Raw genomic sequence first — 16,722 nt, forward strand, 5'->3', positions numbered from 1 at the left:
CCACTTCCTCAAAGCAACACTTGTACTTCAGCCATCTTGAGTGGACTTATGAAAACTTGTGATTACAATCATGGTGCTAGGAACAAAGTTGATGCATACTTGATGGAATCGCGCGAGCCGTTTGTTTTGTTTGCTAAGTTTGATATACTTTCTTGGTGGAAGTTGAATAGTTCAAAGTATCCAACTTTATCATCCATTGCTCGAGACATCTTAGCAGCTCAAGTTTCAAACATTGCTTCCAAATCAGCATTCTCTACTGGTGGTAGAGTTCTTGATAAATTCTGAAGTTCTTTGCATCCAAGAATGGTAGAAGCTTTGATTTGTTTGAGGGATTGGTTGATTGGTGATGATGTGTCACTAATTGTGGAAGAATTGAAAGAAGAAGTAGAAAATCTACAATCTTCATAATCGATCGTGAAAACAGGTAATTAGAAGCCCCAAAAAACTGTTCAAAAAATTATTAATAATATTTTATTCCAATATTCTTGTGTGCTTTTAAAATTGCAGAGATATTAGAAGGGTCTCTTAATTTCGAATCAGGAGGGTCGTGCTCTTTTTCTGGCTTTGGCTCTGGGTCTTATTTTTGAACAAAATATATTGTCATTTATCAAGGTAAAAAGAAAACATATATGATATATGATTCATGATCTTACTACGAGAATTCGAATTAATTCATTATTAGTTATGTGTTTTGTAGGTCTTCGTCGTCATGAACTTTAGCAAAGAGCAAATAGCAACAGACTTGAGTTCCTTTTTATTTTTTGCATCAAGACTTGAGTTTTTCATGATCAAGAGAAAAAAAACTATTTATTTATTCAAAAAATTAGAAAAATAGCCAACTTAAACGTTTGATATTGCTAAATAGCCAAGGTTTGGTAAATATTAAGTAAATAGTCATAAATGATGACGTGGCTTAATATGGCAGTGACTATTTACTTGATATTTACGTTTGTAAATATATAAAAATGGCTATTTACCTACTATTTACCAAACATTGGCTATTTAGCAATTCTCAACGTTTAAGTTGGCTATTTTGCTAAATTACCCTTATTTATTTTAGATTATGGTGATTTTCTAGTTTCTATGATCTTTTGGATTTTTTTTTTTTTTTTTTTTTTAGATTTGCTTGAAATATTTCTATTGATTTTTGTGTAATGTTTTACACTTATTTACCTCAATGAATAAAATGTCGTCGGATTTCCTGAAAATTGGCCTGGAAATTCCATTTCGGTGAGTCAACGGCGAGCGAAAGTCAAGTGTGTCATTTCCTTCTATTATGTCGTTCGGCTTTCCACGAAATGACATGCCGTTTCGGTCATTTTCTGCCGGAAATTGTCGTTCAAAACCACGTATAAAACCCTCATTATTTTCAGGAAACTCGCCGAAAATCCAAAGAAAAGAAAAAAAAACGAAAATCGGAAATTTAAATCTTCAATTTCCGGGGTAAAATGATTTTTTTTCATAAAATTCCCTTCATGAATGTTGTTTGTAATGTGACGATCTATCATATATAAATTTTTTCAGATTTTGTGGAGGACTTTCGGCGAACCTCCATTTTTTTCCGGCGAACCTCCATTTTTCCGGCGAACCATCATTTTTTTCGGCGACTGAAAAAAGAGATTCTCAAGTCAAATTTGAACTAAAATCAGATATCTATACAACTTGATTTACGACTACAAACTTGTGAAGAAGCAAATGGTGAAGTGTTTGGAAATTAAAGGAGATGTATACATGCGTATTATGTTCATATAATAAAATATACACATTATATAGAATAAATGATGTTACGTGTATTGATCACTTGCAACGAACATAATACGCATGTTTTTTTATTACGAGAGTGATTGATTGGTTGTCGTTTGTGGTGGGCTCAGGTTTGGAATCATGTGCCCAACGAATACTGTCACGTTTATGTTCTCTTGAAGAAGCAAATGATTGATGGGTGTAAACCAGGGATGACAATTTGGTCCGGACACGAAACACGAAACGGTTACGACACGATTTAAAACGGATTTGGATCTCAATAAATGGGTCGGTTCTTAATTGGGTCGAACACGGTAACACGATTAAATAATGGGTCAAAACGACACGATTACGATAACACGATAAAAATCCGATTAACACGATTATTAAATGGTCGACACGAAACACGATTACGACCCGCACGAATATGACCCAATTAAAACGATTACGAGTAATAGCACGATTACGATCCGGTTAAACACGATTAATATTATGTATGTAAAATTATTAATTTAAAACTATAAACATAAAATCAATATTCAATTAGTTGTTTTCAATTACTGATTTAACTAGTATGTCAAATGGGTGTTCTCATAATGACAATTTACAATCACAATAACAATAGTCTCGTAATAACATATCGTATTCTATTTTATTCGGTTTCAATTAAATTCAATTTATTTCGGACAATTACAATTCACATACACAATAACAATAATCTCATAATAATGTTTTGTATTCAATTTTATTTGATTTCAATTCAATTCATATCGAACAACCACAATTCATTTTATTAGTCTTGAATTTATTTTTGTATTGATATATTTACTAATTATAAAATTTATGTAGGATCAAATGGAGAAGCCGATGTTTTCATAAAAGACGTTTTGAAGTTTAAGTTACGTGATGAGGATGTAGAATCCGAAGGTTCAAGTATTCGTATTGACTAAAACTAATCGTATGTCTTTTTTATTTGTTTTTGTGAAAGATAATTGTATTTTTGAGTTTTATTTTCCTATGGCTATTATGTTTATGGTAATTTTATTTTCCTATGGCTATTATGTTTTTGCTAATTTTATTTTATTTTGGAGTTTTGACTAATTTTATAAGGGCAAACTAGCAACGTAGCCAAATTGAAACGTGGTTTTTGAGATCTAGCCAACGTTTGGTTAATTTTTTAATCTAGCCAATTTTTGAAATTTACGGGTACAAAATAACTGAAATACCCCTAAGTAATTATAATGCTTTCTTTTTAAAAGTAGTAGCCAACGTTTGTAGAAGACCAAATTCAAAAGATATGTTTAAAAGGCAATAGTTTTATAAGGGAATTTTTTAATCCTGTCATTTGATTACACAATCGGGTACAATCTCACAACCATCTAAAAAAGGATATCATTTAATATTCAAAGATCTTTCTCTCTCCATACTTTTCATTTCACTTTCAAAGAGACCCACCAAAAACACCGACATCTCCAAAATCACTGCATCCGGCCATGAAAGCTTCACCATTATCAATCTCTCAACCTTTGACATTTTTGTTGCTCGACGTGTGATCAATTCAGCTCCGTTTCTATTTAAAAAATTTATTAAAATTAACATAAATAAACAGAAATTAAACCAAAATAAACAGAAAATTTACACATAAACTTGAATATGGGGAAGTTGTAGAGAGAGATTGAGTTTGGTGGGTCTGAGCCTCAAACGACGAGGAGAAATATACACAAAAATTTACAAAAATAAACAGAAATATTCAACAGAATTGATATTCATCCAAAATCAACTGCATCCGGCCATGAAAGCTTCACCATTATCAATCTCTCAACCTTTGACATTTTTGTTGCTCGACGTGTGATCAATTCAGCTCCGTTTCTATTTAAAAAATTTACTGAAATTAACATAAATTAACAGCGGCCGCCAAGGATCTTTTGGCTTCCCGTGCTTCTGCGAATGGAGACCGCCGTCCATGGCCGTCGGATCAGCATGGTAGCGTAATTATGATCATGTGGTGGTTCCGCAGAGTGACGGCGCTGCAAAGATCCGCGAGTGGTCAGAGATCGTGTTCGACGGCGGCGAGCATGGGCTTCGTAATCTTCTGGAATTGCCGCATTGTTTTCAAGAGAGAGAGAGAGAGAGAGAGAGAGAGAGAGAGAGAGAATCATATCTAGTCCTTTAATGGTAGAATTTGTTGTTAAAAAACGTTGTGTGATAACTACCAAATCAAATTGGCTAGATATCATTTGAAAGAATTTTAATTTTAAATAGATTTAAATATAAACCGATTGTACTATAAAAAAAAAAGGAAAGAAATTCAAATAGTAGAGACGTATATTAAAGTCTCAAAAATAATAAACGTTGGCTATAAAAAATGATTCCAAATGTGGGCTGCAACTTTTTTTAAGCCGATTTTTCTAAAATGGACAAAGATGTAATTTTCATCATGATTAATATAGGCCACGTCATCACTTGTGGCTATATTTGAAAGTTTGTTTAAACGTCGGCTAGATTGCAATTACCACGTTTGAAGTGGCTTATCTCGTATAATTTCATCGCAATTAATTGAGTCCGAATGTCTAAACACGATTAAATAATCCATTTAACACGACTATTTAATGGTTTAATTTAAACGGTTATGGATCTGTAAAAAAATAAATGGTCGGATTTGGATCTAGACTTCAAACACGATTAATAAATGGTCGGATTTGGTTCTAACAATTATTTATGCAAACACGATTAACACGACACGATTACGACACGAACACGAAATTGTCATCCCTAGTGTAAACTACTTAAAATTGAGTAATAATAAAAAACAAAATATGGGTATTAAACCCAAAACATTATTATACATATTACTTTCAACAAAAAAATAAATTACCAATACGTATAAATACGTACTAAATCTATAGATATTATATAGAATATATTTTTCAAGTTTCAAAATTCAAAAGATACATATATATAATTATGTATTATCTTTTTAATATATTTTACCACATTATTTCCGTTCGATTTTCCGTCGACACGTCGGTTTTTCATCGAAAACGGCATTTCACTTGCCCTTTTCCACAATTTTTCCGTTCGGTTTTCCATCGGCATGACGATTTTCCGTAAATCAGGAGGCTCGAAACGGCAACGAAAACGGCATTTTTTTCCTTGATTTACCTTACTAAATTACGGTGAACCCGAACAAGTCGACTCGAACCGCCCCAAACAAATCAATCAAAACCAACCCGATCGTTTTAAGTTCGGGTTGGTTTGGTTCACATACTACAAGCGATTTGGTTTAGGTTTTCATATTGACAAATCGAATGTATCGGATTGGGTCCGGCAAAAGTATAAAATCGAATAATCCAATCCGATGTACAGGCGTATGTATAATATCAATATGTATCTATACTAAATGTTTTGATCATATGTATGGCAATCAGAGAGTGAAAGCTAAAGAAAAGAGAGAAGAGGGAGAGAAGGAAAATTAGTGGACCCATTAAATTTTGGCTTTAGTTTTTTACAGCCAATAAAGAAACGTTAGTCTTTATTTTGGCTTTATCTTAAATTGTTTTCTCTTTTTTTTTCTTTTTCTTTTTTTGTGTGTAGCTGGTTACTCATCCAGAAAGTGGACCCCACAAATATGCCTGCATTCGCTTACTCCTTATAATGAAAGTCACGTGCCACTTATTTAGTGAAAGAAACGGTTACTAGTAGCTACAGTACCCACATGGGATAATAGAATGTTTCTTAAGGGAAAAATATATGGTTATTTCCTATACCCGTTTCTAACTTTTATGAATAAATTTCCAACCTCATATTTTTCTTTTCTGTTGCGTTAACTTTCCAACCTCAGATAGTTGTTTTGTGAGCATTGTGGTCCCTGCCCTGATGATCTGAGGGACCTTATTTATCTTTTGTTGAATAGGTTTGCATAGGCGCTCGCACTGATTTACGCTCAATATTCACTTATATATACCCTTAACGTTGTTAGAAAATAAGAAACTAGTAGTTTGGACTTGCTCCGTATGTACAAGGGTCTAGGAGCACCAAATCAAAAGAAAAAGAAGCAGATGTATAAAGCAAGCGTATAAATACATTAATTATTGTTGAATACGAGTATGGATTATAGGTCAAAGAGCAAGATATTGATATTTGGGGCAAGTGGGTATGTTGGGCGATACATGGTTAAGGCTAGCCTATCTCTTGGCCATCCCACTTTTGCGTTTGTCCGACCCAACAATCCTTCAAACCTCGCACACTTCGACTCCATCGGAGTCACCATTATCCAAGTACGTATCACACATAACAATATACATTGTGTATACATACATATCTGCATCGAATAAAATGCTTTTACAACAAATATAGGGGTCATTGGATGAGCATGAGAAGTTGGTGAAGGCCGTTAAAGAAGTGGACGTGGTGATTTCAACGTTGCCAGTCCCTTGCCATCTTGATCAGCTTAAGATCATCGCAGCCATCAAAGAGGCTGGCAATATCAAGGTACTAGCATACTTACACTATATATATGTATATATATATATATGCATATATGCCATGGCTTCTTATCATGTACGATATATGGTATGATATGACGACAAAGCAGAGATTTGTTCCGTCGGAGTTCGGGAATGAAGTGGACAGCGTGAGAGGAGTGTTGAGTCCGTTCGAGGCGTTGCTGGAGAACAAGAGGAAGGTGAGGAGAGATGGGAAAATCAGTTAATCGATTTAACCTTTAATCATATTAAACAGTTAACAATTGACCATTAACCATCAAATACGGTTAAAAGTTAAACCGGTTAAATCTTAAGATTTTGAAATTGAAACGATTAAACCAATTATGTAATTAACTTGTAAACTAATGAGATTTATTTAGAAACCTTTTCGCGGTTAACCATGGGAAAATCGGTTAAAATAATTGTTTGGTTAATTTTAACCAACCAAGACCAGTTTAAATTTGTATTTTAATACAAATCAATTAATCGGATAATTTTAACCGATCTAATCTCTAAAGGTGAGGAGAGCGACGGAGGCTTCTGGAATTCCGTACACGTTCGTGTCCGCTAACTCGCTAGCGGCCTATTTCATCAACATCTTGCTTAGCCCCTACCATAGCTCTAACCTTGACCACCAAGTCTCTGTTTATGGCTCCGGTAATACCAAAGCGGTGTTAAACTACGAGGAAGACGTAGCGGTGTACACGGTGAGAGCGGCAAACGATCAGAGGGCAGAGAATCGAGTGTTAGTATGTCGCCCCAATCGAAACATCACGACACAATTGAATTTGATATCTTCATGGGAGTCCATCACCGGTCGTAGTCTTCACACGACTCACGTCACCGAGGAACAACTCATAAACCTTTCCCACAGTAAGTAATCCGGCACGAAGCCAGGTAGTAGTTAGGGCGCTATAGCCCCCCTCAATTTAAAAATCTTGTTATTAGTTAGTATTTGTGTGCTTATTGAAGATTTTGGGGTTACGAAAATAAAAGAAATAATCTGAATGATAATGCATTAAAGATAAATACAATAGTCTGGGTATATATAACCCTAATACAACAAAAAAGGAAATAAAGAAAAAGAGAAATAATCCTAAATATATATAATAATAATAATGGCTAATATGTATATATCTATATATATGTATATGCTAATATCCCCCCTAAAACTCACGATGTTATAGCAATAAGCATTGAGAGTTTGTCAGCTAAGAAGTGGAAGCGCGAAATGGAGTGAGCTTTCGTGAATAAATCGGCAATCTGAAGAGAAGAGGGAACAAATGGTTGTTGGGGAATCAAGCGCGTATCAGACACGAACAATCGCTCTGATACGACTCGTTGGAGATGATTCTCCCATATAACCATATTAATGCGGAAAAATAATTAATTACGCTGATCATAAGCTAATTAAATTATGGTTATAATTAACAAGATCTAGTTATGATTAATTAATTTAATTCGCTAGAGCATATTTATCAAGCAACCGATTTGAGCAAAAAAACGAATACTTACATTGATTTTCGGTTCAGCTACAGAACGCTCCTAAACCAATCGCGTACTCCTTGCGTCGTCTTGATGAAGGACTCGAGGATGACACCTTAGTCTTCCGAAACGTAATCTCCGAGACGAATAAGAAAGATGAGTGGGTACAGTCTTTATCTCACTAGATGAGAAACATGGTGTTTCAAATCTCGCTCTTATTTTACTAAGAATGGAAACGAATTTCCGAGGTGGAGAGGCAGAAAATTTCGCACGGCCAAGAGGGAGAGCCACGAAATATTCCACAAATTAATTCCTTATTTTTGCCTTATCATGAACCCCCAGTTATAGTAGTAAAAGGAGATATTCATGGAACCTTCCAGAATATTTTATTTCCTTTTATTGTGTTCACACTAGTGGATTAAATCTAGACCATTGGATCTCAACAAGTGAATCCTACTTTTTCTCTCATCCATCAGATCAATATCTATGAGATATTATTCTCTATTTAAATAGAGAATATTTTATTTAGTGAGATAATAAAGGAGAATATATTATTTCCCTTTAAATATATTCTCATATATTCTCCTAAATACTTTCCTTTAAATAAGGAGAGAATATAGGACAATATCTTATATTATTCTCTCTCCTTTATTTAAACAACTAAAGAGAAAATATTGGTAAATACCAATTTTGAAATTTTCGAACTTGATGGCACACGGCCAAGGAGATATGCGCAAACCCTAGTGCCAAAAAACCTAATTCGACTTTTCCATGTGTGCAAGGCCCAATTGCTTAAAACCCAATTAATCATTTATTTACTTGGTCCAACAATAAACAAATAATTAATAATTGTTTATTTACTTGATCAAACAATAAATAAACAATTCTACCATAAATATTTATTTAATTCTGCGAATACCCGTTTTCCAGAATTAATGTACGAAAGTTCTTATCCGCCTTTATCAGAGCCGAATCGGGGACTATGGACCTAGTAATAGAAGCTTAACAAATTCGATGAAAAAGAAGAAATAGTCCTTTCTCTTTTTCCATCGATTCGTCTAATCTTGGTCAAATACTCCACTTTGTAAGCCAAGACTGAACTCTCCTTTAATACTAGAATTATATTTACTCATCGTGACGAGTGTCCACTGATATAGTCAGTTCGTGATCAAGATCCTCCACATTCAACCCGTGTCAAGAGAAGTCAATTTTTCCGTTATACTTCTCTTGATACATATCAGCCCTAAGCATTGTTGCTTCCCCAGCGAAAGATTCTTTCGAACGTTACTTACTTCGAAAGTGCTAGCAATCTATCGGTTCTGGAATCAACCCTTAGGTGAGTGAACATTAACCTTCTTTCAGGAAGGCTGGATTCCGTATCTGTAAATCACTTCCCACTCGAATCATGCTCTGAGAGATTCCCAAGACATAAGATGTGATTAGCATGAATAGCCTTTTAGCGAATGAGTCAAAGAGCTCAGTAACATGACCCAGTGTCCATGATCACTTCAGGATTCAGATCAAGTCTCACTGTGACCGTCATAACGGCCTCGGTTAGTGTGTCGTAACGGTCCTTAAACGACACATCTACAACTAAGACCTGTCCAAGTCGTACACTTACCACTAGTGTAGAATGCTCCCACATAGTGATCAGCCTTCACCTATGTGTTCCACATATATGACTTTAGATATAGCTTTCCAGGCGTATATCTGTCATCGACCTCGTTTTAGCTCACCGCCCGAACTCAGGTACCCAGCACGTGACTCAGTTTAATACGGAGGCTATGGAAGATAGTTGTTATTGATTCTAATTGTTTAGAACTCAACCCACTAATCATATAATGCTAATAGAGTAATCTTATTATCGAATTTAGTAATCATTTATTCATTATCTTCAAGTGGGCAATATTCTCAATGGCAATGTGATCGTACCAAGCTGTAAATGATGGCGGGTGTAATGGCAATCAATCTCAATATGTTTGGTTCGCTCATGAAAGACCGAGTTACAAGCAATCTGGATGGCACTCGGATTATCACGATATAGCGGCGTGGGATGATGAAGAGTGACACCTAGATCGGCAAGTAACCAGCGTAACCAAACAATCTCACATGTAGTCGTGGCCATAGTGCGATACTCAACTTCACTGGAAGAGCGATAAATAACATCTTGCTTCTTGCTCTTCCAAGTAATGAGTGAATGTCCAAGGAAAACAAAAAATCCAGTGGTGGACGTGCGATCTGTAGGATCACCAGTCTAATCGACATCAGAGTAGGCGAGCAACTTTAACAAAGACGAGGAAGAAAACAATAGACTCTGAAACTGAGTACCACAGAGATACATGAGAATGCAAAGAACGACATCTCAATGAACTGTGATATGAGCAGTGACAAACTGATTGACAATATGAAAAGCATGTGCAATGTCGGGACGAGTAACCGTGAGATAAACCAAGCTCCCTACCACCGTGCGGTATAGGCTAGGATCGGGAAGAAGAGACCCGTCAGATAGAGAGTAGCGAGCATTAGTTTCAAGAGGAGTATCAACGGTCCTGCTATCAGTGAGATGAGCCCGATCAAAAAGATTTGATATATACTTTGACTGAGATAGAGGGTGGCCTTTCGGGAAGAAGGCCACATCGATACCAAAAAAGTAACGCAAAGAACTCATATCTTTCATAGCAAAGCGCCGAGCCAAGTCAGACTTCAACGATTCAATCCCATCATAATCATCGTCGATAATAATCATATCATCAATATACAAGGACAATAGGACACGACCTCTACTTGTATGCTTGACGAACAAAGCGGAATCGTGCTGACTAGGAATGAAACCATGAGGGAGGTGATCACAGTGGAGAACTTCTCAAACCAAGCTCGGGGAGCTTGTTTGAGACCATAAAGAGCTTTGTGCAGCTTGCACACAAGACCAGGCTGATGCGCAACACCAGGATGGGGTGTCATGTAGACCTCTTCTTGAAGATGACCATACAAGAGGCATTCTTCACATCAATCTGAGATATCTGCCAAAGATGTACAGAAGCCACAGCGATCACAGCGTGGATCGTCGTCATCTTTGCGATTGGCGTAAAAGCCTCTTCATAATCCATACCATACTCTTGAGAATAGCCTTTAGCAACAAGACGAGCCTTGTACCGCTCCACGGACCCATCTAATTTGGTCTTGATCTTATAGATCCAACGAGAACTGATAGCCCTCTTCCCCGACGGCAACAGTACAAAGTCCCAAGTGTAAGTCTGATGTAGAGCTGTAAGTTCCTCAGCCATAGCAGTCAGCCAAATGGGGTCAACAACAGCCTCTCTATGGGACAAAGGCTCAGACAAAGAGTGAAGAAACATGAGAAAAGAAACAAAAGAGGCAGAGTATGAATAATAAGATAATTTGGGAAGATTAGTGGACTTACGAGGACTAGTGGATTGATGCAGAGGAAGATGATCCACAATCTCAAATGATGGCTGAGCAGTCGTAGCTGGAGGGGTCGGAGGCGTGTTTGTCTCAGGAACCAAAGTATCATTGTGTACAACCTCATCGGTGTCAATATCAAAAGGTTCAATGCTAATAAGATCATTCTGAGTCATGTCATGAGAACTAGCAGGAACAGAGATGAAATGAATATGCTCTAAAAACACAACATGACGAGATACATACAATTTCTGGATGATCGGATCAAATCAACGATATCCCTTTTGACCAACACCATATCCCAAAAAGACACTCAAAGCAGACTTAGGAGACAATTTATCGCACTCGACGTGAAGTCGAAGCATGAAACAAGTGGAACCAAAAACACGCAAAGAGGCATAATCAGGGACATTTTCAAACAACTTTTCGAAAGGGGATAAACCTGAATTATGAGACGTTGGAATTCTATTTATGACATAGGCAGCGGTATGGATAGCCTCCCCCCAAAAAATAATGGGAACCTCGGCGGACAATAGGAATGAGCAAGCAGTCTCAACAAGATGACGGTGTTTCCTTCCAGTAACACCGTTTTGTTAAGGTGTGTCGGTGCATGAAGTTTGACAAATGGTCCCATCAGAAGCAAGTAACTGGAAAAAATCGTTAGAAGTATAATCACCCCCTAAATCACAACGAAAGCATTTAATGACAGCAGAGTGCTGTGTTTTAACGAGAGCTCTAAAATCACGATAAATACCCAAAAAATCATATCTACGCTTCATAAGATAAACCCAAGTGTAACGAGTGAAATCATCAATAAAAGAGACGTAATATCTATAACCACCCTTAGTAGACACAGGGGCAGGTCCCCACACATCAGAATGCACAATATTAAAGCGAGCAAGAGATGACGAAACATTGTTTTGAAATGGTAAGGCTCAAAATTTTGTACGTTTACAACCACTACAATCAGAAATATCATGGGAATTCAAATGACCTAAAGCTCCCGTAGAAACCAACAAATGCAAATGAGACACTGAAACATGACCCAAACGAGAATGCCACAAATAAAAGTTAGACGACAAATGACTCAAACGAAAAGAAGATAAATCCACACTAGAGGCAGCCACACCCGATACTTTGAGTTCATCCAAGACATAGAGTTCCCCTGTTTACGGCCTGTCCCAATCACCGTCTGAGATCGCGGATCCTGAACACAACAAGTGGAAGAAGAAAATGTGACTAAGAAACCAGATTCGGTCAATTGACTAACAGACACAAGATTTATAGCAAGACTAGGGATATAATAGACATTAGGAATAGAAATATTTGATGTAACAACAGACCAACGCCCTCCGATGGCATATGGGTGTCATCGACGGTCATAACAGGAAGAGATAAGTGACAAGACAATGACACAAAAGATGAAAAGTGAGGGGACATATGGCTGGAGACATCTGAATCAAGGATCCACAAGGAGGATGGTATACCTGGGGCTGACGACAAAGACAAGCCTGAGGAAAAGAGTGACATGACATAAGCCTGCAAGGCAAGGAACTGGAACTACACAAACATATACGGATCCAAAAATGGGGCCAACGACCGCTGATGGGACTGTGGTGGTTATTGGTGTTGCGGCTGCGTTTTACCTCTACTCAACAATACGAGACACTCAAACTTCCAATGACCCTTCTTCTTGCAGTAAGCACATTCGTCATTGTGCCTCGCCATAACTCTAAAGATAAATCAAACAACCAAAATTGAAATCCAAACAACCCAATATACAATCTAAAACGAAGCAATTTACAACCAAACTACCAAATGCAAAGTAAAATTGCCAAATAATTCGCAGCTCTGTGATTCACCCGACGGAGAGACATAGAAAGCTCAAAACTTTAATCCCGCCGTTCAAAACGTACTTCTAATTGTCCTAAACATGTTGTTCAAATTTCGTGATAATCCAACGGTTGAGGAAGCTGTAAACTCAATTTCCCCAACCGTTCAGAATGAGAGAATATGTTTCACGAACATCTATGAAAATTTCGTGACAATCCAACGGTGAACGAATGTGGAAAAATGATTTTAGGGCTCTAATACCATGAAGATTTTGGGATTACGAAAATAGAAGAAATAGTCTGAATGATAATGCATTAAAGAGAAATACAATAGTCTGTGTATATATAACCCTAATACAACAAAAAAAATGAAATAAAGAAAAAGGAAAAATAATTCTAAATATATATATAATAACAATGGCTAATATATATATACAAGCAATAGACCCCAGCGTTGCCCGGGGGCTTGATAAATTTTAATTTAGATAATAATGTGAACGGTTTGCAATTGTTGGTTGTCACTTGTCATACGTAAAAGTTAACATTTTTTTACCACTTTTAATATATATCTAAAACCATTTTAATTAAATAATAACTTAGATATAAAAAAAAATTAGAAATAGTAAGTTGTAATTATGAACACAATTTTTTTTCTTTAGCAACACAAAAATTATGATTAACCAACATCATTACTTATATGTTTATTAGTTTTCAATAATTGTACTGATCATAAGTAATTTGAATTATAAAACTATTAATCGGCTAATAATTGTTATCGTTTTAAAGTTAGTTTAGGGAATTTTCATTTTTAGAGTCGTTTTTGGAATTTTCGCTTTTTAGAGTTGTTTGTGGAATTTTTGTTTTTTAAATTCGTTTATGGAATTTTGTAAGTTTATTTTTTAAAGTCGTTTCTGGAATTTTGTAAGTTTTAAGGGTTATTTATGCAATTTTCAAAAAAGTAAGCAGTACTGTAGATATAAATGAGACTAGTGAAAAATGATTTTGCTTTATATATATATATATATATATATATATATATATATATATATATATATATATATAATATGCTAATACTTATGTTATTTATTAATATTTGATAGCTTTCTATATTTCATTTATAAAATTAAATTAAATTATTACTTTTTAAATATTTGAATAATTTTAAGGGTCAAGCGGCTATATAGCCAAATAGAACTTAAACTTTTGCAAAATAGTCATAGTTTGTCAACTATAAGCAAACTAGCCAAAGTAAGATTAATCTAGGTTGGATTAAATTTAATCCCAACGAACTATAAAGACATAATGTAAGGTTTATGACGGCTGGATTAAAATTAATCGAGGCAGGATTAAATTTAATGACAATCTGGAAATCGAGGATCTGAAGCAGAACCGAAACATCTCCTTCTTCGGCGACGCGATTCTTGCGTCCTCGACGCTCGCGATGTTCCCGATCGCTCCGTCGATCTTACCTCCTGTCAGACTCTCCGTCACGGCGGCGGAAGCGAGGAGATCGACGGGGATTCAGGAGTGGATTCGACGGCAACCCCTCATCCATAACAGCCTCGCCGCCCTGTTTGGCCGCCGCCGGAGCACCCTCTTCCACCGCCGCCGGAGCAGCCGCTGTAGCATCAGGCTCCGCCGGAGCCGCCTCTTCATCAGCCACGATCGAACGTGTTCTGTTTGGGGAAATTGTGTGAAGATCGTGTTTTGTTTGGGATTTTTGGGGAAGGATTTTTGAATTGGCTATTTTGCCTAACCTAATGAAACTATGGCTATTTTGCAAAAGCCATAGTTTGAATTGGCTACTTCATGCCATTTTTTCTAATTTTAAAGCTCAATCTATATTTTCTTGATTAACTCCTCGTCATCTTTAATTATACATATATATATATATATATATATATATATATATATATGTATATACTTTTTTTGTTTAACATGAAAGGTGGGAATAATACCATTTTCTTGGCAACTACTCATATTTTCTTGATCAACTCCTCGTCATCTTTAATTATACATATATATACTTTTTCTGTTTAACATGAAAGGTGGGAATAATACCATTTTCTTGGCAACTACTGATAATCAACCAAAACTCAAAAATTGACACATATATTATTAAATGACTTGCGAAAAAAACTATAATACACTTAATGAAATCGGTCACAAAATTCTTTAATTTGGTGACCGATCGATCACGAAGTTCTCCAAATTCGTGACTGATTTATCTTGAAATTTTACTAAACTTTTTTTATCCTTCTTCATTGTGGTTCCCTTGGAATTCAACTACCATTCACATAAACAATTAACGTATTATGCCCTTTATAAAAAGCAACAAAAAAAACAAGAAATAAAAAAAAAAAAAAAAAACACCAGACATCCTGGGTGAGTTGCACTTAGAAGTCTCCGCCAGCCTCTGGACCGCCTTCGAAGCCACCATCCCTCCTCCTCTCTCGTAGTTGATCTTGAGCCCGCAAATCACAACAAGCCAGCCGTCCGAGCCCAATCTCTCTCTCTCTCTCTCTCTCTCTCTCTCTCTCTCTCTCTCTCTCTCTCTACGCTGAAGGAGACCCTCCTTCTACGGCTCGGTTATTCTCCTCTCCGCCCACAACAGCTTGAATTCCCCGCCATCTCTCTCTCTTATTGTGTTCTCCTTCGTCTCGGCCAATCTATTTCTCTCCAATCGATCACGAGAGAGGGGGAGAAACGGAAACAAAAATGAAAAAAAAATTGGACATGGGTTAAGTTTGGTAAAATGGTATATATTAAAGTATTTACACAAATGATTCACTAATATACGTGCCAATATTTGGATTTTGGTTAATTTTTTATAATTACATAGCAAATGGTATTATTATTGTAAAGTTAAATGGCCCAGCTAATATGAATGTATTTATTTTTCAAATATTGTATGCTTAATTTTTTTTATTGAATAGTTTAAGATTATAAATTCACTCAACAGGTGTTCCCTTTCCAGACAATATACGAGTGGCGATTCTACACAGCATCTTTGTGAGAGGAGATCAAATGAGCTTCCCTCTCTCTCCTTGCAACCACGTGGAAGCTTCCGCGTTGTTTCCTGACCACCATTACACCTCTGTTCACGACTTGCTCCGCATTTTTGTTGTCAATCCTCCTCCGATCCCGAAACTCGCCGCATTTGCCTGATCCACCGCTCCTCCATCTATCTCTATATTATTTATATATTTTCCATATGATGAGATTAATTAATGGGTTCTCTAGTTATATAACCATATTTAAACATATGAATTGCTAAATAGACAACATTTCAATTTTTATAGAGAAATAGCCATATGATGATGTGGCAGAGTACAAACAATTTTTTGTTGACTTTTTTGCCCTTTACTCCAGCGTTTTAGTATTTAATACTTGGCTTTATTATTTGAAAATTAAATAAAATATTTAATTGATTCAATTAATAGTAATTGATTGGTTTATTTTCATAAATAAGGAATCATTTTTACTTTCACTTTTACGTTGGAATTACTGATTTTGAAGAAAAAAAAAATAAGTGTCAAGCTGTTTGTACTACGTAAGGAATTCAAGAATTAACAATTAATAACATTTCTTATTATGACGAGGAAAAAAACAAATACAAATAAATTTTGGTACGTATATTAACTATTATTAACAACAATTTACAAATATTAACGTGCATTCCATGAACATTTTTTTTTTTTTTTTGCATTTTTGTACTTCCCATATGGCCAAATATAACTCGTGATTACCTGTGAACC

At 35.9% G+C, this 16,722-nt stretch overlaps 1 protein-coding gene across 1 annotated transcript; it reads left to right on the forward strand.

Annotated features, from left to right (window-relative positions):
* The first annotated feature begins 5,849 nt into the window (after nt 1-5,849).
* LOC149401051 (isoeugenol synthase 1-like) lies at nt 5,850-16,132 on the forward strand. Its single transcript, XM_089610588.1, has 5 exons — nt 5,850-6,020; nt 6,100-6,234; nt 6,338-6,427; nt 6,746-7,100; nt 15,927-16,132. The coding sequence occupies exons 1-5, from the start codon at nt 5,850-5,852 to the stop codon at nt 16,130-16,132; spliced, it is 957 nt and encodes a 318-aa protein (XP_089466714.1).
* Nucleotides 16,133-16,722: the final 590 nt, after the last annotated feature.

The sequence above is a fragment of the Urtica dioica genome, chromosome 4 (genome assembly GCF_054948205.1).
Source record: "Urtica dioica subsp. dioica isolate 48M chromosome 4, U.dioica_male_clone48M_v1_H2, whole genome shotgun sequence".
Taxonomy (NCBI): Eukaryota; Viridiplantae; Streptophyta; class Magnoliopsida; order Rosales; family Urticaceae; genus Urtica; species Urtica dioica.

Excerpts from the sequence above, each read along its gene's own strand:
- LOC149401051 (XM_089610588.1), top strand. The coding sequence starts at position 5,850 with ATGGATTATAGGTCAAAGAGCAAGATATTGATATTTGGGGCAAGTGGG. Across the intron at positions 6,428-6,745 it reads TGCTGGAGAACAAGAGGAAG|GTGAGGAGAGCGACGGAGGC; the intron begins GTGAGGAGAGAT and ends TAATCTCTAAAG. Across the intron at positions 7,101-15,926 it reads ACTCATAAACCTTTCCCACA|GTGTTCCCTTTCCAGACAAT; the intron begins GTAAGTAATCCG and ends TTCACTCAACAG.